The 25,503-nt window shown below is 47.9% G+C and overlaps 12 protein-coding genes across 12 annotated transcripts; 5 read left to right on the top strand and 7 right to left on the bottom strand.

Annotated features, from left to right (window-relative positions):
• Positions 1–124: 124 nt before the first annotated feature.
• Positions 125–1,157, bottom strand: ASPWEDRAFT_28731 (SDR family oxidoreductase; the record flags this gene model as incomplete). The annotated part of the gene is made up of 6 exons (XM_040833175.1): positions 125–177; positions 227–321; positions 370–749; positions 794–949; positions 997–1,083; positions 1,128–1,157. The coding sequence occupies 6 exons, from the start codon at positions 1,155–1,157 to the stop codon at positions 125–127; spliced, it is 801 nt and encodes a 266-aa protein (XP_040689833.1).
• Positions 1,158–2,165: 1,008 nt separating this feature from the next.
• ASPWEDRAFT_134859 (uncharacterized protein) lies at positions 2,166–3,952 on the top strand. Its single transcript, XM_040829329.1, has one exon. The coding sequence runs from the start codon at positions 2,273–2,275 to the stop codon at positions 3,641–3,643; it is 1,371 nt and encodes a 456-aa protein (XP_040689832.1). The 5' UTR covers positions 2,166–2,272; the 3' UTR covers positions 3,644–3,952.
• Positions 3,953–4,490: 538 nt separating this feature from the next.
• Positions 4,491–6,225, bottom strand: ASPWEDRAFT_112139 (uncharacterized protein; the record flags this gene model as incomplete). The annotated part of the gene is made up of 3 exons (XM_040828306.1): positions 4,491–5,443; positions 5,506–5,659; positions 5,713–6,225. The coding sequence occupies 3 exons, from the start codon at positions 6,223–6,225 to the stop codon at positions 4,491–4,493; spliced, it is 1,620 nt and encodes a 539-aa protein (XP_040689831.1).
• Positions 6,226–7,761: 1,536 nt separating this feature from the next.
• Positions 7,762–8,398, bottom strand: ASPWEDRAFT_184113 (uncharacterized protein). Its single transcript, XM_040832014.1, has 2 exons — positions 8,290–8,398; positions 7,762–8,232 (listed from the first exon to the last, which is right to left on the bottom strand). Exons 1-2 carry the CDS (start codon positions 8,309–8,311, stop codon positions 8,081–8,083), a joined length of 174 nt encoding a protein of 57 aa, XP_040689830.1. The 5' UTR covers positions 8,312–8,398; the 3' UTR covers positions 7,762–8,080.
• Positions 8,399–9,401: 1,003 nt separating this feature from the next.
• ASPWEDRAFT_156601 (CVNH domain-containing protein) lies at positions 9,402–10,264 on the top strand (the record flags this gene model as incomplete). Its single annotated transcript, XM_040829709.1, has 2 exons — positions 9,402–9,543; positions 9,601–10,264. 2 exons carry the CDS (start codon positions 9,402–9,404, stop codon positions 9,789–9,791), a joined length of 333 nt encoding a protein of 110 aa, XP_040689829.1. The 3' UTR covers positions 9,792–10,264.
• A 216-nt stretch (positions 10,265–10,480) lies between these two features.
• Positions 10,481–11,647, bottom strand: ASPWEDRAFT_184111 (uncharacterized protein; the record flags this gene model as incomplete). The annotated part of the gene is made up of 3 exons (XM_040832013.1): positions 10,481–10,949; positions 11,066–11,456; positions 11,540–11,647. 3 exons carry the CDS (start codon positions 11,645–11,647, stop codon positions 10,540–10,542), a joined length of 909 nt encoding a protein of 302 aa, XP_040689828.1. The 3' UTR covers positions 10,481–10,539.
• A 365-nt stretch (positions 11,648–12,012) lies between these two features.
• On the top strand, positions 12,013–16,050 carry ASPWEDRAFT_172936 (uncharacterized protein; the record flags this gene model as incomplete). Its single annotated transcript, XM_040831001.1, has 15 exons — positions 12,013–12,365; positions 12,419–12,569; positions 12,626–12,718; positions 12,770–12,867; positions 12,934–13,109; positions 13,163–13,266; positions 13,329–13,456; positions 13,511–13,628; positions 13,684–13,810; positions 13,861–14,125; positions 14,178–14,232; positions 14,282–14,465; positions 14,518–14,630; positions 14,673–14,792; positions 14,851–16,050. The coding sequence occupies 15 exons, from the start codon at positions 12,013–12,015 to the stop codon at positions 16,048–16,050; spliced, it is 3,285 nt and encodes a 1,094-aa protein (XP_040689827.1).
• A 614-nt stretch (positions 16,051–16,664) lies between these two features.
• ASPWEDRAFT_41380 (uncharacterized protein) lies at positions 16,665–17,354 on the top strand. Its single transcript, XM_040835543.1, has one exon. The coding sequence runs from the start codon at positions 16,756–16,758 to the stop codon at positions 17,254–17,256; it is 501 nt and encodes a 166-aa protein (XP_040689826.1). The 5' UTR covers positions 16,665–16,755; the 3' UTR covers positions 17,257–17,354.
• Positions 17,355–17,741: 387 nt separating this feature from the next.
• ASPWEDRAFT_110535 (glutamine--tRNA ligase) lies at positions 17,742–19,936 on the top strand (the record flags this gene model as incomplete). Its single annotated transcript, XM_040828184.1, has 5 exons — positions 17,742–18,195; positions 18,249–18,639; positions 18,768–18,895; positions 18,949–19,784; positions 19,847–19,936. 5 exons carry the CDS (start codon positions 17,742–17,744, stop codon positions 19,934–19,936), a joined length of 1,899 nt encoding a protein of 632 aa, XP_040689825.1.
• A 350-nt stretch (positions 19,937–20,286) lies between these two features.
• Positions 20,287–21,109, bottom strand: ASPWEDRAFT_41377 (uncharacterized protein). Its single transcript, XM_040835542.1, has 3 exons — positions 20,857–21,109; positions 20,615–20,805; positions 20,287–20,536 (listed from the first exon to the last, which is right to left on the bottom strand). The coding sequence occupies exons 1-3, from the start codon at positions 20,872–20,874 to the stop codon at positions 20,374–20,376; spliced, it is 372 nt and encodes a 123-aa protein (XP_040689824.1). The 5' UTR covers positions 20,875–21,109; the 3' UTR covers positions 20,287–20,373.
• A 137-nt stretch (positions 21,110–21,246) lies between these two features.
• On the bottom strand, positions 21,247–23,064 carry ASPWEDRAFT_60202 (uncharacterized protein; the record flags this gene model as incomplete). Its single annotated transcript, XM_040838505.1, has 4 exons — positions 21,247–21,809; positions 21,858–22,358; positions 22,407–22,698; positions 22,963–23,064. 4 exons carry the CDS (start codon positions 23,062–23,064, stop codon positions 21,247–21,249), a joined length of 1,458 nt encoding a protein of 485 aa, XP_040689823.1.
• A 246-nt stretch (positions 23,065–23,310) lies between these two features.
• Positions 23,311–25,427, bottom strand: ASPWEDRAFT_134843 (fungal specific transcription factor domain-containing protein). Its single transcript, XM_040829328.1, has 5 exons — positions 25,280–25,427; positions 24,663–25,232; positions 24,384–24,608; positions 24,056–24,336; positions 23,311–24,004 (listed from the first exon to the last, which is right to left on the bottom strand). The coding sequence occupies exons 2-5, from the start codon at positions 25,118–25,120 to the stop codon at positions 23,385–23,387; spliced, it is 1,584 nt and encodes a 527-aa protein (XP_040689822.1). The 5' UTR covers positions 25,121–25,232; positions 25,280–25,427; the 3' UTR covers positions 23,311–23,384.
• Positions 25,428–25,503: the final 76 nt, after the last annotated feature.

Below are 25,503 nucleotides of genomic sequence, written 5' to 3'. Positions count from 1 at the left end.
ACGCATGTTTATCTAAACTACTGGGATTTAAGAAGATCTCAGACTTCATATATTTTTTTATAACTGCCTTAGGCCGCTATCAGTCTCTCCTTCGTGTAAACATCCGTCATCTTCACATTAAACCTTAAGCTTGTCTCTCATTCCAGGTTCGGTCAATCATATTAAGAGATCGTTGAGCTATTTCATTAGTATATCTTTTCAACAACATAAGACACGATGGACATACCAGATGGAACAACATCAAGAGCCTTGATCGATATATTCAACGGCTGTGTAATCATATAGATAGCAGCCTGCGCGACATCCTCTGAGATAAGGGGTCTACATCATGTCAGCAGATCAATCATCAACTATCAACAGAACACTCACTGATATCCCTCGAAGAAGCTATTATACATCTCCTTATCATGGCCAACACGTAGCGAGTGGAAATTAGTCGCCACACAACCAGGCCGCAAAGCGAGGACTCGAATGTTTGTTCCGCTCAGTTCATTGCGGAGGGCATTCGTGAAGCCTTCCTGGGCAGCCTTGTTCGAGTGGTAGACAGCTTCGCCTGGGAAGGGGGGAACTTCAAGACCAGTAACGGATGTGACGTTAAGGATGGTCCCTGCCTTTCGGGGCATCATGGATACGTTGAGGACGGCATAGGTGACAAACATGAGTCCGTTGATATTCGTGTTGTTCATGGAGAGGATATCGGAGATTTTGAGATCTTGGAATGTTGCGGGTGCTCCAAGGGCAAGACCGGCCTGTTTGATTAGTATTTGCCATTCTGGTGGAGATGGATACTAACATTGTTGATGAGGATATCAATGTTGCCTAGCTTTTCTGCGCTCGCTTTGACTGCTGCTTCCACGGCTTCGTAGCTTTGGATATCGACTGCTTGGTAGATCACCTTGGACGAGGGATGGTCTTTCTGGATCTTTCCTGCGATTGCTTGTAGCTTGTCCTATAATCCTGTCAGTATTAGTCCATGTGAATGATATGAGTTCCTACCTCTGATCTCGAAAAAAGTATCAAGTTTGCTCCCTGTGCAGCAACAGAATTGGCAATCGATTCACCAATACCCATGGAAGCTCCAGTCTAGCCATGTCAGCAGATGATTCAACACATGAGACGAAACCTACAATGAGCACGTTGGATCCTTTCAAAGACATTGTGACTGCTGCAATAATTCCTCGATGAGAATAATCTCTGCTCAACTGCTGCATTTAAATAACTGCTTTATCTTCAATCGACGTCAAGTGGGGATTGGACCCTGCATTATTAATCTAAAGCTTCACTTCGAGGCGAACCTCGCTTTGTGATTCGATTGGTCGATTTTCGGAGATATGCCCGATGATGTCATTCACCCATCAACTACATTTATTCAGTAAAGCATGTTTAGAAGTGTTTTATCTAGATTAAAGTGTGTTGGAAGAAGATCTTTTATTGTGCTTATATCTAAGTGGTTGTGAACCCTTGATATGAAGCCTGTTGGAACCAGGTTTGTATCTCCGAAATATATAATCGGACTTTCCTCCGCAACACACACTGCTTTCGATCCAACCCCAGCATCGCCTTAAAAGTGTTTTATATATTCTTTTACCCCGCCATATTTTATAGTCAACAGAATTTTACTGCTCTGACCGAATATTTGCGATACAATGCTATTAATAGCTACGTCTCGTGGTACTCGTGAGAGGAGCTGCATAAAATAATGCACTTTCATAAATACCAAGCATCAACCAACTAAGCTAAAGATGTACTCGGACACATAATTATGCACTATGTGTATATTTATGGTTCGTTTTGCTTGACACCATCCCTACGGACTGGCGTTGATTTGGATAATTCTGATAGAATTAGCAGGTATCAACACAGATAATAAACACGTGTTTTGTTTTTAGTGCGCCAGATGGATAAGGTAGCATACATTGCATATTCCACTATTATTGGAGCTTCTTTATTATTTCTACCTGGATTGGTATTATGTGGCGCCCAACGCCCATCCTTGCCAGTATGCCAACTTGTTGTGTCAGGCTGTTAATTAGACGGTCTTGTCTGCAGCACCACGTATCGCGACAGGGATGCGAATCCTTCGGACCACAGCCTCAGTCTTAACAGCCCGCATTTAAATACTGTCTTCGCTCCCTTCTTGATTAAAATCTCACATAATATGGTAGATGGTTTTGGGATATATATATCCTAAAGACCGCTGATTTGCTCACTTTTCCCTCTCCTTAATACTCTCTGATTAAAACACCCTATTACTACCACAATATTGGACACCATGAGCTGGTCAAAAGTGTCAGATCGCCGCTGGGAGCGCCCCGTAAATGGCATGGAGGGCTATTTTGTCACAACTGGGAACTTGACTGCATCACTCTGCGATGGCCGCGAGCACTATGTGATCTTTTCCAAGGTCAAAGTGGATATAAAGATACCGGACGTGGCATTAGCGCTGAAGAACGCGTGGAAGCAACTGCGACACGAACAGCCCCAGATCGCCAGCACTGTAGAGGGCATGAAGAAGGTGTATGAGGTTCCGGATGAGGCGGCGTTGGAGGAGTGGCTTGCATCGACTTTTATTGTTTCTTCCTGTCAGGATGCGGAGGAGCTGTATCGGAATTCGGAACCGATTAAGCAGGCTACGCTGTATTATCTGCCTCAGTCGTCGGAGCTCGTGCTGAGAGCGCATCATTATACGCTGGATGGGACGGGGGCGATCATGTTCTGGGATCGCTACTTGAGCATGCTGGTCAACCCAGCAAAGGATATGCAGTTTGGAGATGAGCATGCCAGACTAGCACCCGCGCTGGAAGAAGCACTGGGCTACTCAGAACCATCGACGGAAGAGCAGAAAGAAAAAGCAAAAGCCCGCCTGATGGAGTACGCCGGGAATATACCTGGAATCGGGCCTGTATCGAAACTCGGAAGTGCACCATCGGGTCGACGCCAGAATGCAGAACTTTTGTTTTCGAAAGAAACCACCGCAGCCATTATCGCGGCGTGCAAGGAAAAGGGAATCACCGTTACATCTGCCGTCCATGCAGCATACGTTCAAACGATGATGAGGTATGCAGACCCCAAATCCAAACTATCAAAATACGTGACGGCAAATCTATTCAACCTACGATGTCATCTACCTGCACCATACAATTCCAGCCAACACGCAGTGTCTGTCTACTATACCCCGCAACCATTCTACCTCGCCCTCCCGTCTTCCTTCTGGCATACAGCCCAAGTACTTAATAAGTACTACAAGACCACTTTCAGAGATAACCGCGAACTCCTTGAGCTGAACGGACCGTTCACACGCGCCCTCTGCGATGTCGCCCAGACTCCAGAGTTCCTCGCGAGTCCGCCACCCAAAGACGCGCTGGTAAGCAGTCTCGGAATCGCAGAGAAACACGTGCAGCGAACATACGGCCGCACAGTCACAGTCAAGGATCTGAAGGTGGGGGTCGATGTCGTCTTGGGGATGAGCATGATGTTCTTGTACACATTCCAGGACCAGCTGCGGTTAGTGTACTGTTTTAACGAGGGCTTCGAGGAGACGCCGAATATCCAAACGTACCTGAACGAAATCCGGACGGTTCTGGAGGAGGAACTGCTGAACCGACAGCGGAACTGGTTGCTGTCATATTGCAATGTGATGTAGCAGTATGCAGACAGTGCAGGGTGGGTACATGCACAGTGGCATCCCCACAGAAACCTTAATGGCTGCAGAGAACAAGGGACGTGCAGTATCCACATGTATAAGATCGACATGATATAATGACAGATTGAATGGAAATAGTCATATGGCTTTGGAATTGGCATTAGTTCATCCCGTGCGTAGGACAGGTAGTCTAGTCAAGTCATACAAGATCATCCGGTGTGACGAGTCAAATCAAAAGCAATATATTAATTGCCTGTTCATCTGCAAGGTGGATAAATAGTCAATGCAAGCCCAATCAGTCAAGAGAACAACGCATTTCCATGCTAAGTTTGCGTACTCGAGAGGTATACAGAAAACTTTGAACAAGTCAACTATAAAGCTTAATTCGAAGGTGCACAGACCCAGCCTAAATTGGAGCATCAGCTGCATATCCCATTGTATGTTGTTACCTGCCTAATCGGCTCGTATTCCGTAGACTTTGTGGGTGCTGGGTTTTTGCAGCTTACGAAGCGCACTGGGCGAGTAATCAAAGTCAGGAATGACTACTTGGATTTTTCATGGTGATGCAGAGGATACTGGCAAGGCGGAAAATAATACACAGGAGAAAAAGTTGACGTGGATGAACCCAAGGATTGAATAGGGGTTCGATATATTTTATAAAAGTGTGATAAAACCGCCAGGGTGAAATTACTAATATACATCCTACGTTATTCTGTGAGACAGCAGGCTAATAATCAATCGATTAAACCACCAGTCCGGGTATCTGGCATGGATATATTCCTCATTAGTCCTCATGACGAACGTAGTAGGACCGCAGTCCTAAAGCAATAGATACTATGTACAGTGTTTATGGCTCAGCAGAAATCCTGCTAACACGACGGCCGTTGTTCTCCTTTCTGTCCGAAGCAAGGGTCTGGGCGAACTTGCTCCTCTCCCGAATCTGCGGTCCATACCAGTAGAACACGTAGATGGGAATGACGACGAGGCAGGAGAGACAGGCCAGAATGGTACTCGCGTATTCGACGTGCCACTTGTCGCCGATGTTCTCGTACATGGGCGTGGAGTACATGGCTGCGATACCGGCGAGCATGTCACGCGCGAACGCGTTACCACCGGTGGCAGAGGCGGAATAGACACCGTAGGACGCGACCATGTAATCGACGGACGAGAGATAGATGGCATAGTTGGCGATTCCGACGCAGGTGGAGAAGACAAACGACCCCATCCAGTGGACGTTGCGCGAGTTGCCGAAGGATGTCCAGGCGAAGCCGAACAGACCGATCGGTTCGAGCGGTGCCAGGAACAGAAGCCACTTCAGACGGCGTTCAGCCGGGATGTTGTCGTTGCCGTGGACCTGGCGCAGCTTTTCATCCCGGATGAACCAGGGGAAGTAAGTAAAGTAAGCAATAAAGTATGCGACGTTGATCGGAATGACCGCCCACGCCTGGCCGAGAACACCCCAGCCCCAGCCTTGCTCGTACACGATCGCGAAACTCTCCAAGAAGGTGAAGATCAGCGCGTCGGAAAATCCAGACAGCAGAGACAGGCAGAGCACAATGGGTTCACGGAAGAACATGTAGAAGGGTCGGACCCAAATCTTGCCAGCCTCCTTGAGCGAGATCCGAGGCGACTTCAGCTCGTTGGGACCGTAGATGTTGGGGTCTTCGCCCGTCTTGCGGCGGCGCTTGGCCTCCTTGTCCATGATGATGGTGGATCGAGACTCGGGCATGAAGAAGATGATGGCCTGCACGACAGCGCCGAAAATGAGCTGGATCCAGAAGAACCATTGCCAGTCGAGGACTGTTACGCGTTAGATCGGATTCCTTTTTCCGGCCGAAGAAAGGGGAACAAGGGATGCTCACATCGCTCGATCGGACCACCGATGACACCACCGATACTGGTTCCAATGCAGGACGACAGGACGATAAAGGCAAGGGGGAACTGTTGTGTTTCGGGCTCGTAGAGATCGGCAATGAGACCCAGGGTCACACTACCACCAGCAGTCGAGATACCACCCTGTTGCCGTCAGCGTCTGTTGTTTATTTACAGTAGTATCAAGGGAGTCTCACCAGTCCACGGGCAACGAGAATCGTGCCCCAATTAGGCGCCAAGGCAGCAGGAATTTGCCAGATGTTGATCAGAAACATGGAGAGCTGGAGAATGGGCCACCGGCCAAATTCCTCACTCCAGGGCGCCCACAGCTCGCACCCAATGGAGTAGGTGACCAGATAGATCATCTGGCCCGTCCGGGCGTGCTGCGCGCTAATGTCCCATGCTTTGGAAAGAGGCTTGACCGCGTTGGGGAAGACGGAGGTGTTGAAGTTCATCGAGACCTGCACGCCGGCGATCGCAGCGAGGTACATCCATTTCTTCCATCGCGGCCAGCAGTAGGCGAGTATCTCGTAGCAGTCTTGCTCCTTCAGTTCGCGTTTGCCGTCGGGGCGGAGCTCCCCGGCCTTTTCACCATCAGGAACGTCGGGGCTATCGCTGCTCCTTTCCTCGGTGCCCTTTTCAGACGACGACGAGGGGTCAATCGTATTGGGCACTTGTGGTTGGACTTCGTGTTGTTCGGTATCAGCCATCTTGGAGGGTTGGGGGAAGAGGACTGAGAACGTGGAGTCGTGGGGATGAAGAATCTGGGTCCCCCCTGGGTACATATAAATTTCTGCGTGCTCGGCAAAAGCAGGATGCAAACTCCAGCAACCGTCGTCATTCACTGCGCGCAAACCGGATTCACCGTGGATGGGTGGGTCTGATTGTCTCTGATCGTCGCTGTAGCTGTGGATGCTGGCGTCATAGCCAGCGCTCGTGCTTATGCCCTTGCCCTGTTATTAGCGTTTAGGGCCCACTAGCTTAATCTGCAGTGGGGCCAGCAGCAATCAAGGCATTGCTTGAGATAACAGTACTCAACAACAGAGCACATGTACTGATGCCGTCTGGCAGACTCAGCGGGGATCAGAACTTTTCCCGTCGCAGTGGAGAGCACCACATTATCCCCGTTCTCCATTTTATCCCCAATGCTCCATTCAATGGTCCATAGTCGCTGCGTGCATGTGGGGATAGTGCGACCAAACATTCTGCCGTTTGCAGCTCAACAAAGCTTCCCTATTGGACAGACGGCATGCGGTGTGGCCGTTCATATTAAAAATCATGTGGCAATTCAGGTCCATCTTCCACCCAGACTGTCTTCACCCCTGGTTCTGGTATCAAAAAAAATCTGTAGATTCATTCGACTGTTCCACAGATCGGAGCAATGGCAGTCCCCTTGTGGCAACTAAAACAATCTGAATCTATCCATCCCTTTCCCCGCGTACCTGCATAGAGATGCGATGCTACATTCCAGAGAGCAGACTGTCATTTCCGATGAAAAATAACAAAAAAATAACCAAAAAAAAAAAAATCAAAAATCAAAAATCAAATTACCCTTCGCCTACCCAGACGGGAATCTACCTAATAAACCAGGGTTCACTTCGGGAAACCCGCCCGGAAGACCGAAATGAACTTTGTTCAATTCCGATTCCGAAAAGCCGAAGATTTCCCGTACAGTCATCGGTCCGCCATGTCGGTTGTGCTATGGACAATTTAATTGAGCATAAGTATTTGTCCATATTGGGTTCTCTGCATTGGCTTTATGGAAATGTACATCCCTGGTAGATTATCGGCTGGTTCATTGGGTGCGGTGCATCTGCGATGACGTCAACCGAGGTTCTGTGATGGCAGTGGCGTTGAATGTGGATGCTGTCCCTGGTCATTTGTGCCTGACTGCGGGGAGATCAGATTGGATAAGATTGGAGAAAAAAGGCGAATTGTCTAGGCATACAGATAGAATTGTTCTTTTCCATTCCCATGACTTTGCTTTTGAAGAATTGACATCAGTTTTAGTCAGGATAACTTTACTCACCCACCACTTCGCACACTTTTACTTATTATTAATTCCTAACAAAACTGGATGCATCACCCACGTGCATGTTGTATATTTTCTCTCGCCACGAAAAAGAAAGCAAGTGCTGACTCCCGCTGGGGAGTCCTGCCATTATTAACCCGCCTAGATATGATTCATTCAAGCTACCCGGAAATATATCTGGACAACCCTTGCAGGAATGGTAATCCCTTGCGTTGTTCATTAGACACGTCTGCAAAAGTCCATACGCAACTTAAGCTGACCTCAAAAGATACGTTATAGGGACTATGATGATAGCAATTCCTTGGTAATAGAAGCAAGTCGACCTTGAAGAAGAGATATATACACACTCAGGCGGGCCAAGCAATACTTGCGTACTCGCAGTGAGGGTACCCTGCGCTACAAAGATGGCTACTAGGATGGCATAGGAGTGGTATTTGAGACTGCTGTATAACGTAGTCCAGCAGATCCGCAACTCATTTCACATAGAACAGCATAGGCGAGGTACAATAGATACCAGCTGATACTGCTCCAACTTAATTGTCGCCCGCGACAAACGCGGCGAGAATTCTCTTCCCTTCATCAGCGTCATCCTGCTCCCATGGCTTCAACCCAAAAGACTGCATAAACTGAGTCCATCCACCATAGGATTTCACAATAGCACGCTCCGCTTCGGAGAGAGGTGGCTCTAACGATCGACGTGGATTAGCATCGCTGTTAGGCAACAGTCTGGGTCCGGGCGTACGAAGGGTATCTGTAGCAGGCATTATGGCTCAGATGAGTGGTAATAGGATTTGATCCTTGTTCACGATTTCTAGATTCAAATCGATTGGGCTGAGGAGGATGAAAGTTTGAGAGAAGATGATTCTAGAATCAAAGAGGGAGGGTGTGATATCATCGTTCCCCACCAACTATTCTGCCATCTCTGACCGCCTGTGCGGCGGACAATCGACAGAAAGATTTTTTTATCAAAACTACATAGTACACATCAAAAATTGCTAATGCACCCTATCTCAGCAGCTCATACAGATCAGTTGGTGATATTTTTTTATATGTAAATTCTATAAAATGAAAAGCACACAACAACAGGAATTGGCTGGTGGTCACCACCTAACCACCACCTAATCTGCCAGCATATGGCTTCTCCGCAGTCAATACAGTAAAACCCCACTATAACCGTATAACGAGATTTATATGGGAAGACCCTGAATTTCACGAGACTCGTTGTAGAGAGGCATCTCGTTATTTGAGTGGTGGTTTCAATTGGACACGCTGATTTTCTCACATAGCGGGGTTCTCGCTATAGCGTGATTCATTATAGAGGGGTTCTACGTGCCTGGGTGGCGCAGGGTGAGCTTGTTGGTAGCGCGACCAAGGGTGATTCAGGTGAGTGTATTATATTCAGGGTGTCGAGTTGCCAGCTGAGTGAGCTGACAGCGTTGGAAAACAGGCAGCAACTGTCTGTATATCCATAATCCTCCCTAATAGAAACGCTTATTGGCTCAAATCATTGACCTAAAACACTGAGCTACTTGGCATCTGCACATGGCCATCATGATTGGCGCAACCCGAACGTTATGGGTCATGTGATGCCAATGGCGTTGTATAAAGCAACAACAGTAGATGCAACGCTAGTTTCGCTGTCAGCACACCTGCAGCTACTCGATTGTATAGGCTGAGCTGGCCGCCAAGAGCTGCATTACCCCTCCATGCATCAACCCAGCTGAATTGGTTTTGGCAGGGCTGGCGGGGTATTTAAGCCACGTCACCCCGTTGCATCTCCCACTCAGACCAGCAATTCCTTTATCACCATTCTCTCTCCCATTACAGACTACTTTCAAAAAACAAGCAATCACCATGTCTTTCGAACAATCCTGCCTGGACATCCGCATTGAAGTCCGCGGTGACCACACCGTCCTTCTCGCTGGTGCTGGACTTGGTGATGATGCATATGAACCCGCAGAGCTGGTCCTCGACGACCATATCGGCAACTCGGACGGTAAGCTTCAGCGATTTCAATAAAATATCACTGCTAACCAAGTCTGTGGTTTATTAGGTTACTTCACCTGGGACGGTAACTCATTCACCCAGAGCGCTGAGAACATCGAGTTGAGTTTCCGTGATGATGGTGTTTGGTTGGAGGGGGATCTGCCCGAGTTCGATGGCGGAGAAAGAGGACGCCAGGGAATCAACCTATCCGAGCATATTGAGAACCAGAATGGGCAGCTGGTGTTTGTTGGATTCTAAATGTGATGCTGGCATGCATAAACAGTCATGCATTAACCCCAATGAAACATGTTAGAATGAATACTGGATAACCGACTAAAGAAATGACTTGATGTGAATACAGTCAGCATCGAGGCTTGAGCCTGGCAGATTCCATCACAATACATCTAGGACTAGGGTAAGATAGTATTCTAATTACCACTAGAGGGTTGCATTCTGCTCAAGTTTGTCGTCCATGTGTTTCGTATCCAAGTTGATGATGAGAAGAAGAACTCAAACAATTGGGATGGGTAGATAAAAGAATTGTTTTATGTGGGAATAGCTGCTCACCCTATCCTAACAAGACTAAAGAATTGATTGAGCTATCTGTGGCTTAAGTACGGCTGAGTGGATGGGAAGCCCTGTGATCCACACCCTGTGGTTGTATGTACTCGAACAAGCATCACGTAGGCCGCTCGAATATCACTTTAGGGTGCAATGCATATACTCCTGGCATACGACTTCCATGACCATCTAAAGTAGATGTGACATTGTACTTTGATCCTCTAGATCACTACATTGGAATCACATGGCTGAAGTAATGCCCGAGATATCCAATCCTACGAGTGAAATGATGCACTATGACAAGTAGAATGATCATGGGTGTTTCGTGGTTGTATATAGTAGCAGATCACCCCATCAGCCCGAATGCCCATCTGTATACATATCCTATCGCTTTCTGATTGAACCATCCATTCTAAGCGAGCATTCTAATACAGCCTAGTCTACTTCAAAAGCCTTTCAAGCCCCGCCAACCTGTCCAACAGAGAAGGATCACCCAGGGCAAATGGATCATCATCGTCTTCGGCTTCATCACATTCATGTCAAACTTGGATATAGCCTCGGCAATGATGCGGGCATGGCGAGCCGGAGAGTGTTTGGCAGGCGACTTCATTCCCAGCACCGCTATCTCCATGTCAGCCTTGGCAAGCTCATTCGTTCCGGATGCATACTCGATCAGAGAAGCGTTGTTCTTCATCTTGGTGAGATACTTCCGGGACATGTTGGACATGTAGTCCTTTTGCGTGGTGCTCTGTTCTTGGAAATTGCGCACTTGAATGACTGCCTGCTTGAGCTGAATTTCGGTGAATCGCAGTGCGGACTCGATTCCGGCCTGGCGAGTCGAGGCATGCGGTATCACTTAGGTGGACTATTTGTGTATCAATATCACCATCAAAAGAATGGGCAATAGCTCCTCCAAGTTCTTCATCAGTCGCTTCACAAGAGTACTGTGATACCAGATTAGCGTGTGAAACCTGGCATAAATGCTTGTTTGATGTGCACGTTAAATCCGACGACTCCCCGTGGCAGACGCGCGCTTGCTAATCTCCTGGCCAGAGAGGCGAGGACTTCGAAAGCAACGTAGAAGTCCTTGAGGTGGTCACGGTCGTAGTAGTCATGTAAGACTTGTTTCTGGCTTTCCTGAAGCTGGTCACATTTTTCGAGGAACGTTTTCACATGGTTGGTGAGCTTTTCGACATCGGCGATGGAATTAAGCTGTGGGACGGCGGCCAAGTGGAGGACATAGCCCCGGGTTGGGATAGTGGGAGACACGACAGCCTGGGTGGAGAGAAAGAAGGCTGGCGGATGGACGGGCGGGCGGACGGGATGGGCCGGAGCGATCAAGTTGCGTAACAGGAATTGAAGCTATTCAGAGAAAGTCGAGGATGGACAGTCCGACCGTGAGGAGACAGTGCGAATCATGGCGATGGGGTGTTGGAGAGCATCACAGAGACGTTTAGATGGTCCAACGGTCTGTATGCGCCATATCCAGCTGTGACCATGGATGGGGCGAAAGGTTCGCTAGTGGTGACGATCATCCCATCACCGCCAGCCATGCCGCCGGAAATGCGATGCCGGCTCCACCGAGCGACATATCAAGCTGAGCCGAAGACACAAACAGGCAACGATGTTCATCCATGCGGGGTCTTCAGCTGGCGTGATGAATTTGGCTGCGGATGGACTCGTAATATAGACGCGATTCGCGTTGGCATTGGTTGATACTTCGATTGCCGTCCACTTGCCGGTGGAGCTGAGCTGGGAGACACTTTTTCAGCTCGTTACGAGAGGGATGTGGGTATATTAGGAAGCTCCCACTCTTTCGCGTCTTGATTCCTCACAACTAGCACATTGTGTCTTGAGGCCCGAAATTATTTCATCCCCCGAAGAAAAATTCATCAACAGCCTGATATTCTCTTTCAATATGCCAGTCAGCAATGAAGTCACAGAACCGGTCCCAGAGAACAATACAGTCACAGAACCGGCGAAGGAAAACGGTGACAATGGAGAAACGGCACCAGAAAAGAAAGGAGATGGAGAAAAGGAAGAAGACGGAGAAAAGGAAGAAGATGGAGAAAAGAAAGAAGATGGAGAAAAGAAAGAAGATGGGATCAAAAACGATGGCAAGCTTCTACTCACCGTCATCAAGTACGACAAGAGAGAAGGAAAAGCAATGTCCGGGGGTAAACTGGCACCGTCGCCCTCGCAGCTGGCAACATCTTCACTGGCCGTCATCAGAGCCTTTCTTTTGAAACAGGGACATCTCTCAAAAGACGAGTAGGTTTTTGTTAATTCATGGGGTTACGCTCAGTCTAACAAGGTGTGTGCAGTGGGAACAAGCCTTTCTGCACCAAGGATGGGATTGAAGTGACCGATGAGATTACTTTCGATCATTACATAGATGAGAGCCCCAATGCATCGACGAACACTACCGAAGCTGGAAAGTCTTCAGACGAAACCGCCAATAAAAATGTGAAACCCGTACGGCATTTCTGTATTCTTCCAACGCAACTATGGGTCTAAACAAATGATAACAGGTGAAACACAACATCTACGTCCTGACCAAGAAAAGGAACGGTTTGGACTCGACCGCAGACGCGTTCATCAAAAAGGGCGTTGACCTTAGCAACGTGGGAAATCCATACTCTCCTCCCTGATTGAATGCCACTGACACTTCGCAGACAAGTGCAGTCGACTTTTTAGCGGCTTCGACTGGAAATCCTCTGACTTCCAGTTTCAAGAGCAGCAGCTGGGAAGCTGAAGCGAGTGAGGATGTTGTGTCAGTATTCTCTTTCAATTCTCTCTTTCGCTTGGTTGTGGACGAAGTAATGCTCATAATCTCTAGTCACCCTGCCGATATGACAGAAAAGGACTGGGGAATTGTCATGCGCAACAATAACCTCCTGTGCGGTCAGTACTTGCGAACTGGCCCCGTTGACAAAGTCGTCAAAGTCCAAGGCCAACCGGATATCAAACGACCAAGCTTGGGGGTTGTTGATGTAAAAAGATCGTATTATTCAGGTATGTTGTCGTTGAAATAGTTTGTCTTCTGCCGATCGCTAACTCGATCAAAGCATTTGCCCTGAAACCGAGAACGCTGCCGGAATACGACATCACATTCAAAATCACGGAAGAGGCAGCCGAGGAGATGCATAAACTCGGCATTCCACATCCAGGGGTATGCCCCCCCCTCTCTCTCTCCACCACTTATGCCAGGCTGAATGTTAATCTCGACTATAGCATGATTTCCGCATCCCCCGATTCCACATAAACGACGCCTCTCAGGTCCGCGTGTTTGAGACCAAGGGCTCCCTCGAAACAACAATGGCTGCAAGTAGCTTTTCATCAAAATCTGTCGATGCTGCTGTGTGAGTAAGCCTTCAGACCAGGATTCTGAAAGATATGCTGACCTTTTCCACAAGTGGAGGATCGGGCTTTGGTGTCAGTGTTGCTGTTAAGGGAGGTGCGAGCTGGGGCAATGACGACAAGAGTGCGAGTGCCAAGTTCAATGACACGAGTTATATGCACGTTGTCTACGAGGTAATGAAGCCTTCCCAGAGAGATGGGATGTTCAAGTACTAACCTGGTCAATCAGTTCCCACGCGTGGAGCTAATCCTGAACGAAGAAAATCTGGATTTAAGTGACGAATGCAAAAAGGATGTTGAAAACTTGCGAAACAGGCGTACCTTGCAGGAGTTGATTCATTTTGAAGAGAGATACGGTATGATCGCCACATTTTACTCACTATACATGGACTAACGGATGAGACAGGCACCTTCTTCGCCCGCAGTATTCACCTGGGAGGCAAGTTGATTTCCATCGAGGAATCCGACTCTGTTGCGGGCTCTTCTGTGGAGGAGAAAAAGAAGATGCTCAAGGCAGCAGCCAGTGCTTCGGTATCTGGCTATGGCTTCCAGGCCGAAGTCAACTATAGCCAGACAGAGAACTCGGGAACTAAGACAACGTCTACGGAGAAGAAAATGACTCACTCCATGTCTTGGTCGGCGGACGGAGGAGACACTACTCTCTGCAACAAGTACGTTTATCAAAGAGTCAGTGGAGATGGAATACTGACAGCTTTACCTCAGTCCACCAAAATGGTGTTCCACCGTGTCCAACTTCTATAACTGGAGAATCATGAAGGTATAGTACATCCTGGCCTAGAAACAGCCGTGTCTGACCATCATTACAGCAAGACGACGTCGTCAATCTCTACGAGTTCATGGGAAAATTACCAGGTTACGAGGACATTCCGAAGCTGATTTATAACATCATTTATATGAACCCAGAGCCTACAAGTCTGGTCCAGTTTTCACTTCATCTGGAGGCTGGGAGAGACAACGGTCCCAGGGTTCTTACCTTTGGCGATGACTTTGGTAAGTTTTGCTCTGGAGCCCTCATCAATGCGCTATTAACAAGAGGAAACAGAACAGGAGATAGCGCCTCTGGACATGGATCCTCTGAACCACAGTCCGAACCAGAATGCCCGGGAAAAAGATGCACAGGACAAGAAGGGCCCGAAGAAGGATATTCAGGACAACGTGCATTCCCTACGGCAGCATCGGAAAGAGCTCATCTCATAGATTATGTTCTCAAAAGCAACATCCGGCGTGTACCCCACCGTTTTTGGTACTCCTATCAGCAATGACCAATCCAATATTTTCATAGAGGGGGAGGATAGCGCTGGAGTTTCTCATCCTCGGGTAAGACACCACAGTACACTCTGGCATGGCAATCAGGATTAACCTCACCTCATAACAGTTCAAATACGGCGTCAAATACCCCATCCACTACTTGGTCAATGCAACAAACGGAGAAGAAGAAGAACTTCTGCTGCACACTCTTCAGATCGGCGGTGACGGGTCGTCCAACCCCTTCCTCTACGGCAAACACGATACGGCCTCGAACATCATGGTTGAATTCGAACCAGGGAACAAGAAAACAAAGAAGAAGTCGACACCGATTGCCCAGAATGACAGGGTCAAGCTGAGATTTTCCTACTTACCGACAGATACTGCTGTCCACTGCGTTTCAAATTTCCGGATGAAAGACGTCAGTGATAAGACGGTTCAAAGTCCGGACGTTAAAAGACTGGAGACTCAGTTGCCTGCAAGACCTCAGCCTCCCGTCAAACCAGAGTCCCCAGATTTACGTTTGACAACACTTGAGGCATACCGGGATGCTATCGCTAAGACGATGGAGAAATACGGACCTAGTATGCTCAATCGAGCAAGGTTGGCTCACTGGAATGAAGAAATTAAGAAGTATAAAGAATCAGAAGCATATACAAAGGGCCGAGCGGAGTACGGTGCTAAGCTGCGGTACTATAACCGCGCCAAACTGACATATGATGCAAGGGTGAAAGATTATGACCTGAGAGTGCAAGAGGAACTGAAAAAGGCCGGCCAGGAGTATGAAAGACTCAAGCAAGAATGGGACGATCATCAGAGGAGAATGAACGAACTCGTGGTTTTTGACGAATTCATCTTCCGGGTGGAGTATTGTGATGCTAAAAACGGAAAGAACCTCGGAACGGCGATCGCAGCGGCAGAGAAGGCATTGGCTGCAGAGAAGGCAGCGAAAGCCGCAGAAGCAGCTGAACAGGCTGCTGAACAGGCTGCAGGACAAGCTGCCGAGGAGGCAAAACAGAAGGCGAAAGCAGCAGCAGAAAAGGCCCATGATGACGAGGTTGAGAAACGGAAGAAATTGGTCTTCCCCAGTCTCATCTTTCAGTATGACCAATGGCTGGCACAGAAGAAGAAGCTCGAACGAACGGCATGCCTATTGGACGATGGAAAGGCAGCCAAACTGCGTGAGGATATAAAGAGCAAAGACAAGAACGTGACGCTGTGTGCAGAGTGGGACTTGGACGAAGATATACTGACAGCCACGTCTAAACTCTTGAGCAATCCTTTCTTCGTCCCAGCAATTGCTCAAGTCAAGGTACCCGACAGTAAATAGTTGGCTGTCATAGGAGATATGTCAGGTTATGTCATGGATGCAACGGGATTTCCATTTAATAAGTGATTGTTTATTTCTATGATTGCCTCTGTGTAGTCCAGGTATAGTGATAGACGTAGAGACACATTAAGACACCGCGTTAGGTGTGGGCTAGCCGCTCTGATAGATAGTATTATCAGAGGACCTAGCATAAATAGCTACAAATCAGTTTGTAGACAAGGTAAAACGTGTATTCAAATGTTATAACAAGGCTCGAGTGATGCCTAGGATGGATAATCCTCAATAGGCAAGGATTGACCATGAGGGGCGTTTATTTACTGACGCAGCCTCATCTCAATCCCATCTCTACTGGACCTCCCTACAGAAATACTAGAAGATATCATTCAACATGCAGTCACCTATTCTGCATGTGCACCTAAGACTCCCCAAGAATCGACAAACCGAACGAGCATCATCACGGGAAACTCCATTGCTTGGAGTTATGGCCCCAAGAATGTTAAATTCCAGAAAATCGAAGCAACGTGGATTTCCAGCGCAAATTCGCTGCGACTAGTGAATCGGGGCTTGAGGGATATAACCAACTCGGTTATCAGGCACATATCAAGCCGGTATGAGTTTGATGTGGTGCTACTCGACAATGGAGAGGTATGGCCTACCTGAACCTCATTGCCATATCCAATCAAGCCGCATGTGGATAATGTCACGATGACTGTTCGTGCTGTTGGAACACCTCATCCGTCCACTCGATGGGACATGTTTATGCACGGCGATGGGAGTCCACCGCAGTTGGTGTGGGCATTTTACTATCTCCTCGAACGGTTTGTCCGGTCTGGGCCTTTACTACCAGAGTATAATGATGCTATTCGTTATCGTAACATGTCAATCAAGAACGTCATCATCAACTGTGTCTCCCCGGAAGATCCTACAACCATGACTACCTTGTCCAAGTTTCGTGATTGGATAAGAGAGAACGAGGACGAATACCCATCTTATCCTCTGACACCACCTGAGATTCCCAGTATCATGCGTCCAGAGTGGTTGGCACATTTCCTGTATAGTGGCGTGCAGACTTTGCGGGGGCCGCGTCCGGATGGCTATCAGGAACTCTTCTACAAACATGTTGGGAATATTCATTTCTGTGTCGATGGAAAACTGCTCTGGGGGTGTCCTCTTGGCAGTGAAAGGAGGTGTGAGAGAGGGAATTGAGGAGAATATACCCAGTGAATGGAAAGGTCAAAACTAATATAGCACCAGGAATTTGGCAATGGTGGATAATCGTTCATAATGGTTCTTTACCTGCGACAGATCATTTGGGCGTTGGGTGTCTTCTCCAACCGGACCAATTTTATACAGTAGCACAGTATCATCCAAGCCTTCTATACTTCCCTACAAGACGACGATCCTAATGTAAAACATCTGCTTTGGTGTTGGTCTTTATCTGTGTTCCCCAGACACATGTCATGTGATAAGTGGATGACGCTAAGCCTAGAATGGCAATTCTGAGTCAATCGAGGGAGATCACGTGCCGAATCGAGGGGTTATCTTTTTTGCCCGGAGGAACTGTTCTTCCGCCGGCGGGGTTCTTTGATAACATCTCTGGATTTTGTCTTCGCACAGAAACGCGATCACCACGCTGCTGCCTTTTCATCACACAGATCCCGTCCGTCGCAGACCGTGCGAAGACATACATCATGGCGGACCAAGTCGCGGATAATCTGGCCAAGCTCCAGCTTGACCCGGAGACCGGTGAGATGGTCTCCAAGGGCGAGCTGAAGAAGAGAACGCAAAAGAGAGCCAAGTTGGCTTCCAGAGCAGCTGCCAAAGCAAACCAGCCGGCCAAGCCAGAGAAGAAGCCTGCTGCCGCTGCAGCTAAACCCGCCGAATCCACCCTCGACCCGGATGCCATGTTCAAGCAAGGCTTTCTCTCCGATGTTTACAATCTGCGACCCTCGAAACCTGTCCGAACACGATTCCCCCCCGAGCCTAATGGCTATCTCCATCTCGGTCACGCCAAGGCCATTGCGATCAACTTCGGGTTTGCGCGATACCACGGTGGAGAGACCATGCTTCGTTTCGATGACACAAACCCGGACGCCGAGGAGGACAAGTACTTTGAGGCTATTGAGGATATCGTTCGCTGGCTTGGTAGGACATAAGAGAATGGCTTGGGTTGGCGCATTCCGCTGATTTATGGACAGGATTTACCCCCCATCAGATTACCCATGCCAGTGACAACTTTGACCGCTTGTATGAGCTTGCCGAGAAGTTGATCCAGCTCGGAAAAGGCTACGTTTGCCACTGCAATGAGGCCGATCTCAAGTTGCAGCGTGGTGGTGAAGATGGAAAGTCGCCCCGATTCCACTGTGAACACGCCTCCCAGGACGTCGAGACCAACCTTGCCAAATTCCGTGATATGCGCGACGGAAAGTACGCGCCGCAGACAGCCTTTTTGCGTATGAGTCAGATGCTTCTGGAGAGCGGAAACCCCCAAATGTGGGATATTGTCGCCTACCGTATTCCCAAGAACCAGACTCCCCACATTCGCACGGGCACGAAGTGGCATATGTACCCGTCCTATGACTTTGCCCAGTAAGTGTTTCCTCACATTGGGTGTCCCAGCATGTTCCATGCTGCTTTTCATTTGCCCGGTCTTCCCATAAGACCCGCATTCTGGTCTCGTAGGGTCTTCTGAAATGCAGTTGCTAATTCTCGAACAGCTGTCTTTGCGATAGTTTTGAAGGTATCACACACAGTCTGTGTACTACCGAGTTTATCACTGCCAGAGAGAGCTATGAGTGGCTGAACAAGACACTCGGAGTTTACGAGCCAATGCAGCGCGAGTATGGTGAGTTTCTCTTATCTTCGGACTGGTCAAGCCTCTGTTGATGAAAATTATAGGCCGCCTTAACATCGCCGGAACTGTCATGAGCAAGAGAGCATTGAGAGAACTGGTTGAAAAGAAGTACGTTCGTGACTGGGATGACCCTCGCCTTTACACCTTGATTGCTATTCGCCGACGTGGTGTGCCGCCTGGCGCCCTTCTGTCTTTCATCAACGAGCTTGGCGTTACGACATCACAGACCGTCATTCAGATTGCTCGATTCGAACAGTCGGTTCGCCGTTATCTCGAGACATCGGTCCCTCGCCTCTGTCTCGTCCTGGACCCTATTCGCATTGTTATCCAGGACATCGGCAGCTTGGAAGGAGAAGAGCTTGAGCTGCCGTTCTCGCCAAAGAATCCCGAATTTGGCAGCTACAAGTTGAAGATGACATCGACCGTCTACATCGACCGAGCCGATTTCCGCGAAGTTCCTTCAAAGGAGTTCTTTCGCCTCTCGCCTGGTAACACCGTCGGTTTGCTCAATGTGCCTCACCCCATCAAGGCCGTTGGCTTTTCCAAGAACGAGACTACCGGTCGGATCACAGAGATTCAAGCCGTCTTCCAAAAAGAGGGCCCCAAGCCCAAGGCATTCATCCACTGGGTTCCTGAAGGCTCCCGTAAGGTCGAAGTCCGTGTTCACAACCAGCTTTTCAAATCCGAAAACCCATCGGCCGTCGAAGGCGGGTTCCTTTCCGACATCAACCCCGACAGTGAGAACATTTACCCCGACGCACTTGTCAACGCCGGATTTGAGGAAGTTCGCCGTCGTGCTCCTTGGCCGGCGGCTGAGGGCGAAAAGAACGCTTCTGGACCGGAAGCCGTCCGGTTCCAGGCCATGCGTGTTGCATACTTTGTAAGACTGTCTATTTCTCTTGAATGCGCTGAAAAGTTGATTGCTAATATTTCCTTGTTTAGGCTATGGACTCCGACAGTACTGAAGACAAGGTTGTGCTCAACCGCATCGTTCCTCTCAAGGAAGATTCTAAGAAGGAATCCGACAACTAAATATGACAATGTTGGGTCTTGTTCTCTTATTTATCCAGGGGTTTGGACGAGCAGTGGGCGTTGAAAAGGATGGCTGGCGGGGAAACAGCATGAACTTCATATTATACAAAGCAATGCATCTAGATATCCACATTTCGTGATTCAATCTTCTCCGTCTCTAGCAAAGCATGAACTAAACATGTATTTCGGTTTTTATTCAAATGGGCATAACTCCTATAATCTATATTACGAGGTTGCTCCTGTATAGTGATTGTCTCTTTGATCTCACAACTAGGAACTTTCTGCTTTGAAACTATCAGGTGATAGATTCTGTCTCCAATGAGAGATACAAGGCCTTCACGAGGAATTAATGCGATAGAAGAACATGATCCTTCCTTGTTATGTTGACTGGTACAATTATGGTATCTGCAGAATCGAACAGAATATAATACATAGATCTACATATCACCCATGGCGCCCACAAGGCTGTCCAAGTCGTTCTGCAACTTGGCATGCTTCTCTGCCATTTCCTTACACTTGGCCTCCCACTGATCGCACGACGTCTGGAGAGCCTGGACACGGCGCTCATCATGTCCGGCCTGGATATCATCTTGATCACGTCTAGTGAAGTCAGTAGATGTAAGAATATGACGCGATAGAGATCTTTCGAATAGAATCCAGGGACAGAATAGGACATACTGGGCTTTCAGCACACGAACGCTCTTGTCGGTCCTTTCGACCAGCTCCTCGAGCTCGTGATGGTGGTCTGTGAGAGAGGCAATCTGCGCGTCCTTTTCGAGATTGTTTTCTTCGAGTTCTTTGACTTTGGATGTGAGCTTTTCTGCCTCGGCTTTGGCCTTGTCGACGTCTGCCTGGAGGTGGCTCATTTTCTGTGGCGGGCGTAAGTTTAAGTGGACTTTTGCTGGGCTGCGACTTCTTACCTCGCGAATACGGTCCATAGTGAAGTTGTTTATTGTTGGAATTTGGTATTATAGATAATAGGTTGATGGATATTGAGTGATGATGGTTGAAGACAAATGATGACGATGATGACAGGTAGTCAATTCAACATTATTTCTGAAGTGGGGCAACCCCCTTTTTGGCCATTGGGGATGCTCTGTGCTTCTGAATTGTGGGTCATTGCATCTATAAATACATTTTTTCAATAAACTATTGCATATATTTATTGGTTTGTTTTACGGTGGGTGAGCAAACAATGTTGTAGGTGTGGTTGACTGTCAGAGTCTAGACCAGTCCCGGATATTTTCAGTGGCTATCAACATTCTCCGCCGTCCATGAGGTTCTGTAGTACCAGGAAAAGCCGACGGTTTTTACATATTACTCTCTTCGTTCACTCCCTTCTCACTCTTATCTCTTCGAATATTCTTCATACCCATTCCCCAAGCGACTATTAAAATCAAAGCAGATGAGCCAGTTGCCAAATAAAATATGGAATCTATGCTCTTCGCATACGCGATGAGAACTTGCACAAAGTTTGCCCTATCTTCATCCACAGCCTGCAGTATATCTGAGGCCGATGCACCGGCTGAAATAACAGCTCCCGCATCGGCATCGGGGGCGTATTTGGGGATAGTATTGGCGAGTCTGGTAGTGAGGATCGTCTCGTCGATAGCTAGGTAGATAGAACCGCCAAAGGTTTGACTGAAAGATATCATGGCCATTGCGGCAGGTATCATAGATGGTGGAATACTATTCTGGACGGCTATAATTGGTGCTTGTGTTCCGAGGCCGTTTGCAACGCCGAGTAGGATTTGATAACCTATCCATTTCCCTGTTGAGGTGGTTGGGGAAAGCGTCGAGAGGAGCCCGTTGGAGATTGACATTAGGATAGCGCTGGCGAGCATGAAGGGGAGGTAGTAGCCTAATCGACTGACTGGATAATTGTAAGAAGATGAACAGACCGAAACAAAGAAAAACTCACTGCCTATGCCAGTCAAAATAGCAGATATCAAGTGGCTGATGATATTCGGCAGTGTATACACACCGCTAAGCATCGGGGAGGCCTGTTTAACAGTCTGGAAATACATCGGAAGATAGTAAGTAGCCGTCTGGAGACATCCGAATAATAGCATCGTCACGACACACGATGACCAAACAGGGCGAAGCTTGAGGATGGAAAATGGTATCGTGGCATTATCACCCTGGCGCCATTCCCAGAGCACAAAGAAAATAGCCGTTGCCCCAGCACCACAGAATAGTCCGATCACCGCAGCGCTGTTCCATGCATACTGATGCCCACCATAGTCAAGAGCAAGGAATAGTTGGATGGCTGCTGGGGCAAAGAGGATGAAGCCAATGAGATCGAGTTTGGTTCGAATGATTTCCAGCACTGTAGAAGTACGTGGTTTGACAGTTTCAGGCACTTCCATAAACCATAGAAAGATGGCAACGATGCCACCAAGGGGGATATTGATATAGAAACCTTCTTATACGTTAGCTATAACGATTCAGATGGGGAGGTAGAACATACACCATCTCCATGTGGCATACGATGTAAAAGCACCACCAAGCAGTGGTCCACATATAATCCCCATCTTGGACACGCCCATCATGATTCCAAAGTACTTTGGTCGTTTGTGCAATGGAACAGACGCAGACCCTATCGTCATGCCGCCATTCATGATCCCAGAGCTTCCCATGCCAGCGACAGCTCTCCCGATGGTGAGCATTTTAGATGAAGTGGCCACACCGCAAAGAAGGGATCCAAGCTCGAAGATTGCCAGGTATGCTAGGAATGTGTACTGGTGCTCGTTAGATTGGAGCTGTTGGGTTTTTGTTGAAGTGTGAATTACCTTGGTATTGAAGTTGGAGTATAGCTTGCCAGCCAGAGGGAGGAGAGAGGCACTTCATTCGTTAGATATTGAAATATAGAATGCAACAATGCAAGACTTACCACGCTAATTGATATGCACTTCCATACCAGCCTACATCTCCAAGCGAATGGAACTGGCCGGTGATATATGGAGTAGCCTGTGGACAAGTTGGTCCCCAAGACAAGGAAAGACCTAGGAATGAGATAGATATACAGTTGCGACAATGGATATGTCCAGTGTAATTAGAAAGAAACATAATACTAGCGATGCCATCAGAGCATACAGCTTCATTCCTGAGATATACTGGCTTTCCATTGTGCCACTATGAATAGTCGCTGCGGTAGGCGCTGCGGTAGTCTTTGTGTCTTCCATCTATGTGGCTGTAAGACTTGGTTCATTCGCAAATAGGAGCAGACGGGAAATAATTGGGTATAAATACCAAGTCGGATTTGAGGAGTTGAAAATCGTTAAGCTCCCTATACAGAGTTGGGATGCGATGGCCCGAAATCCGTCGGAGTTGACGACTACCCCTATCACACGCCTGACGATGTGACTGAGCATGGAATAATAAATTACAGTCTAATTTAGCTATTTACATGACACGGTAGGTAGTCATACAAATTCAAACTTTGTAGCTACTCCGAATGCAGATCCGGCCACCAACCAAACAGGTCTGCGTCCCAAAAGTCCTGACCAAATGATGGGAAACCATCCATATTTTGAGATTGCATTTGTTGCTCCACACCTTGTGGCTGTATATCATCAAAAGACTCATTCGACACATGCTCTGGCAGAATGGAACAAGTTTGGGTCTCCACTTGGTTGTATACCAGCAGCGACCAAGATTTCAGCCCATTCAATAGTTTGACCGACTTGGAATACACATTTTCCTCGCCATGTTCCAATTCCACTAGATTCCCCAGATTACTGACGATGTGGTCCAGCACCGCGGGGAGATTTACAGTCCGTCGAACAAGGTTTACATCCCATGCGGGATCTTCCAAAACTGCCATTCTTATGAGGACAAGGACGATTGTGCGAAATTGCTTCCAGAGTGGAAAGTTGAAACCGATGTAGTCTGTTCCATCGAATTTGATGATCGTGTCTAACCAAGATTTCACTGCGGCAAGGCACATGAGCAGACTATCCATGGTTTGCGTGTCGGTGTCGGTAGAGAGAAGGACGTGTTGAACACGAAGTAGAGCGAGTTCATTTATGGTGATTTCGGTATGAAAGGCCATTGCCTGGACAACATCTGATGAAAAAGGTCAATCATGGAAAGGTAAATAAGAATATTCAGACGTACTGTTGGTCACCAGATGGGCTGGCATTTGGCTCTTGATGGAAGCCAATTGACTATTAAGCGACGAAACGTATGGCCCGATTAATCTCGTGCTTTGTTCACTTTCGACATCTCCGATCTGTACACGGACTGTCGTGGCCTTGCTGGCGATGAGCTGGAGCTTGACCAGATACACCAACACTTCATCACCGGGTGCTTCCTTGGTATGCTCCAACGCCTTTAAGCAATCGTCGAGGTATGCTGACCATGATAAACTTTCGACTCTCGAATGGAAAGTCGCAGCACTGCTAAATCGTTATTCCAATTCCCGAGGAGATGCAAGAAGACATACCTGGAGGTGATAAAGTAACAGGCCAAAGCCGTACGACGATGTTCATTGCTTCTTTCTTTTGGGACTCGAATCTTGCCATGGAAATTTGGTGGCATTGATCCAGGAAATAACTTATTCATGATACTCTCTCCAGGGTGACTGTGCAACTCTAAGTCGAGTGTGAGTGCAGTGCAGAGATGGGAAAAGACACTGAGCAGAGGCCCCATGGAGAATCGAAAGTGCCCCCTGGTAATTACTGTCAGTCATAGGTAGAGACAGTAGGATATCAATGAAACACACCATGCAATAAAACAAAGCAGGCCGAGCAGCAAGTCCATCGACCGTTCCCCTTCGATAATGATTTGTCGAGCAGCTATCTCTCGCACTGCCTGGGCTAGAGTATTATGTTTGGTCATGTTTGTAGAAGAGACAGCTATGATACACAGCCAGAGAAAGGGTCGCTCCTGACGCAGTTTTTTCGAGGTCATGTCTTGCTTAAAATGTACAATGGGCAGGAGACTCAGGTGTTTTATGCGAAATATCTGGAAATAACACTCTGCCGCCTCGGGAGTTGGTTCGACGTCTTGAGGGAGAGTGTATGGGAATGAAGGTGGTGTCGTAATAGCCGGTGTAAGTGGTTCAAGACTTTGCTGCTGATTATCAGGTTCATTGTTGGGCTGAGCATTATCCCCATTGCCGTTTCCCAATTGGCTAGATGGAGTATGAAGTAAAGACGAAGAAGTTCCTGCCTTCATCATCGAAACAAGCCCATCTACTTTCTGTTCAAGACGAGCAGTCTGAGAGTATCCAACCCGTCATCTTTTCCGCACACTAGGCGAGGGAGTGCAGTCTTTCTTGAGACGAGAGCATCTATATATATCAGCTAGTCCATGATCGAGAAATAGCACAAGAAATACCTCTCACAACTTCCTCCACTGTTACGCAGGATACATCTGCATTTGGCACGTGCGCAGTTAACGCAGGCGCGGCCATACGGGGCCGGTCTTGACGATTCTTCCATGTCACACAATCGAGATCAGGATTTCAAACGCTCTTCAAATCCGGTACATATGATTACAGAAGAAAGAAGGATTTCTCAATTCAAACGTTTTTATCTTTCTGATCGTTTGGCCAAATCCGT

Source organism: Aspergillus wentii, assembly GCF_001890725.1.
Source record: "Aspergillus wentii DTO 134E9 unplaced genomic scaffold ASPWEscaffold_4, whole genome shotgun sequence".
In the NCBI taxonomy this organism is placed as follows: Eukaryota; Fungi; Ascomycota; class Eurotiomycetes; order Eurotiales; family Aspergillaceae; genus Aspergillus; species Aspergillus wentii.
The sequence above is the reverse complement of the archived record's forward strand: the minus strand, read 5'-3'. Positions and strand labels throughout refer to the sequence as shown.

Excerpts from the sequence above, each read along its gene's own strand:
- ASPWEDRAFT_134843 (XM_040829328.1), bottom strand. The coding sequence starts at position 25,120 with ATGATGAAGGCAGGAACTTCTTCGTCTTTACTTCATACTCCATCTAGC. Across the intron at positions 24,337-24,383 it reads TGTTACTTTATCACCTCCAG|TGCTGCGACTTTCCATTCGA; the intron begins GTATGTCTTCTT and ends ACGATTTAGCAG. Across the intron at positions 24,005-24,055 it reads AGCCCATCTGGTGACCAACA|ATGTTGTCCAGGCAATGGCC; the intron begins GTACGTCTGAAT and ends CTTTTTCATCAG.
- ASPWEDRAFT_134859 (XM_040829329.1), top strand. The coding sequence starts at position 2,273 with ATGAGCTGGTCAAAAGTGTCAGATCGCCGCTGGGAGCGCCCCGTAAAT.
- ASPWEDRAFT_41377 (XM_040835542.1), bottom strand. Across the intron at positions 20,537-20,614 it reads GTTCGTGTGCTGAAAGCCCA|ACGTGATCAAGATGATATCC; the intron begins GTATGTCCTATT and ends TGACTTCACTAG.
- ASPWEDRAFT_41380 (XM_040835543.1), top strand. The coding sequence starts at position 16,756 with ATGACTGTTCGTGCTGTTGGAACACCTCATCCGTCCACTCGATGGGAC.
- ASPWEDRAFT_184113 (XM_040832014.1), bottom strand. The coding sequence starts at position 8,311 with ATGCCTGCTACAGATACCCTTC. Across the intron at positions 8,233-8,289 it reads GCCTGCTACAGATACCCTTC|AGCCACCTCTCTCCGAAGCG; the intron begins GTACGCCCGGAC and ends GTCGATCGTTAG.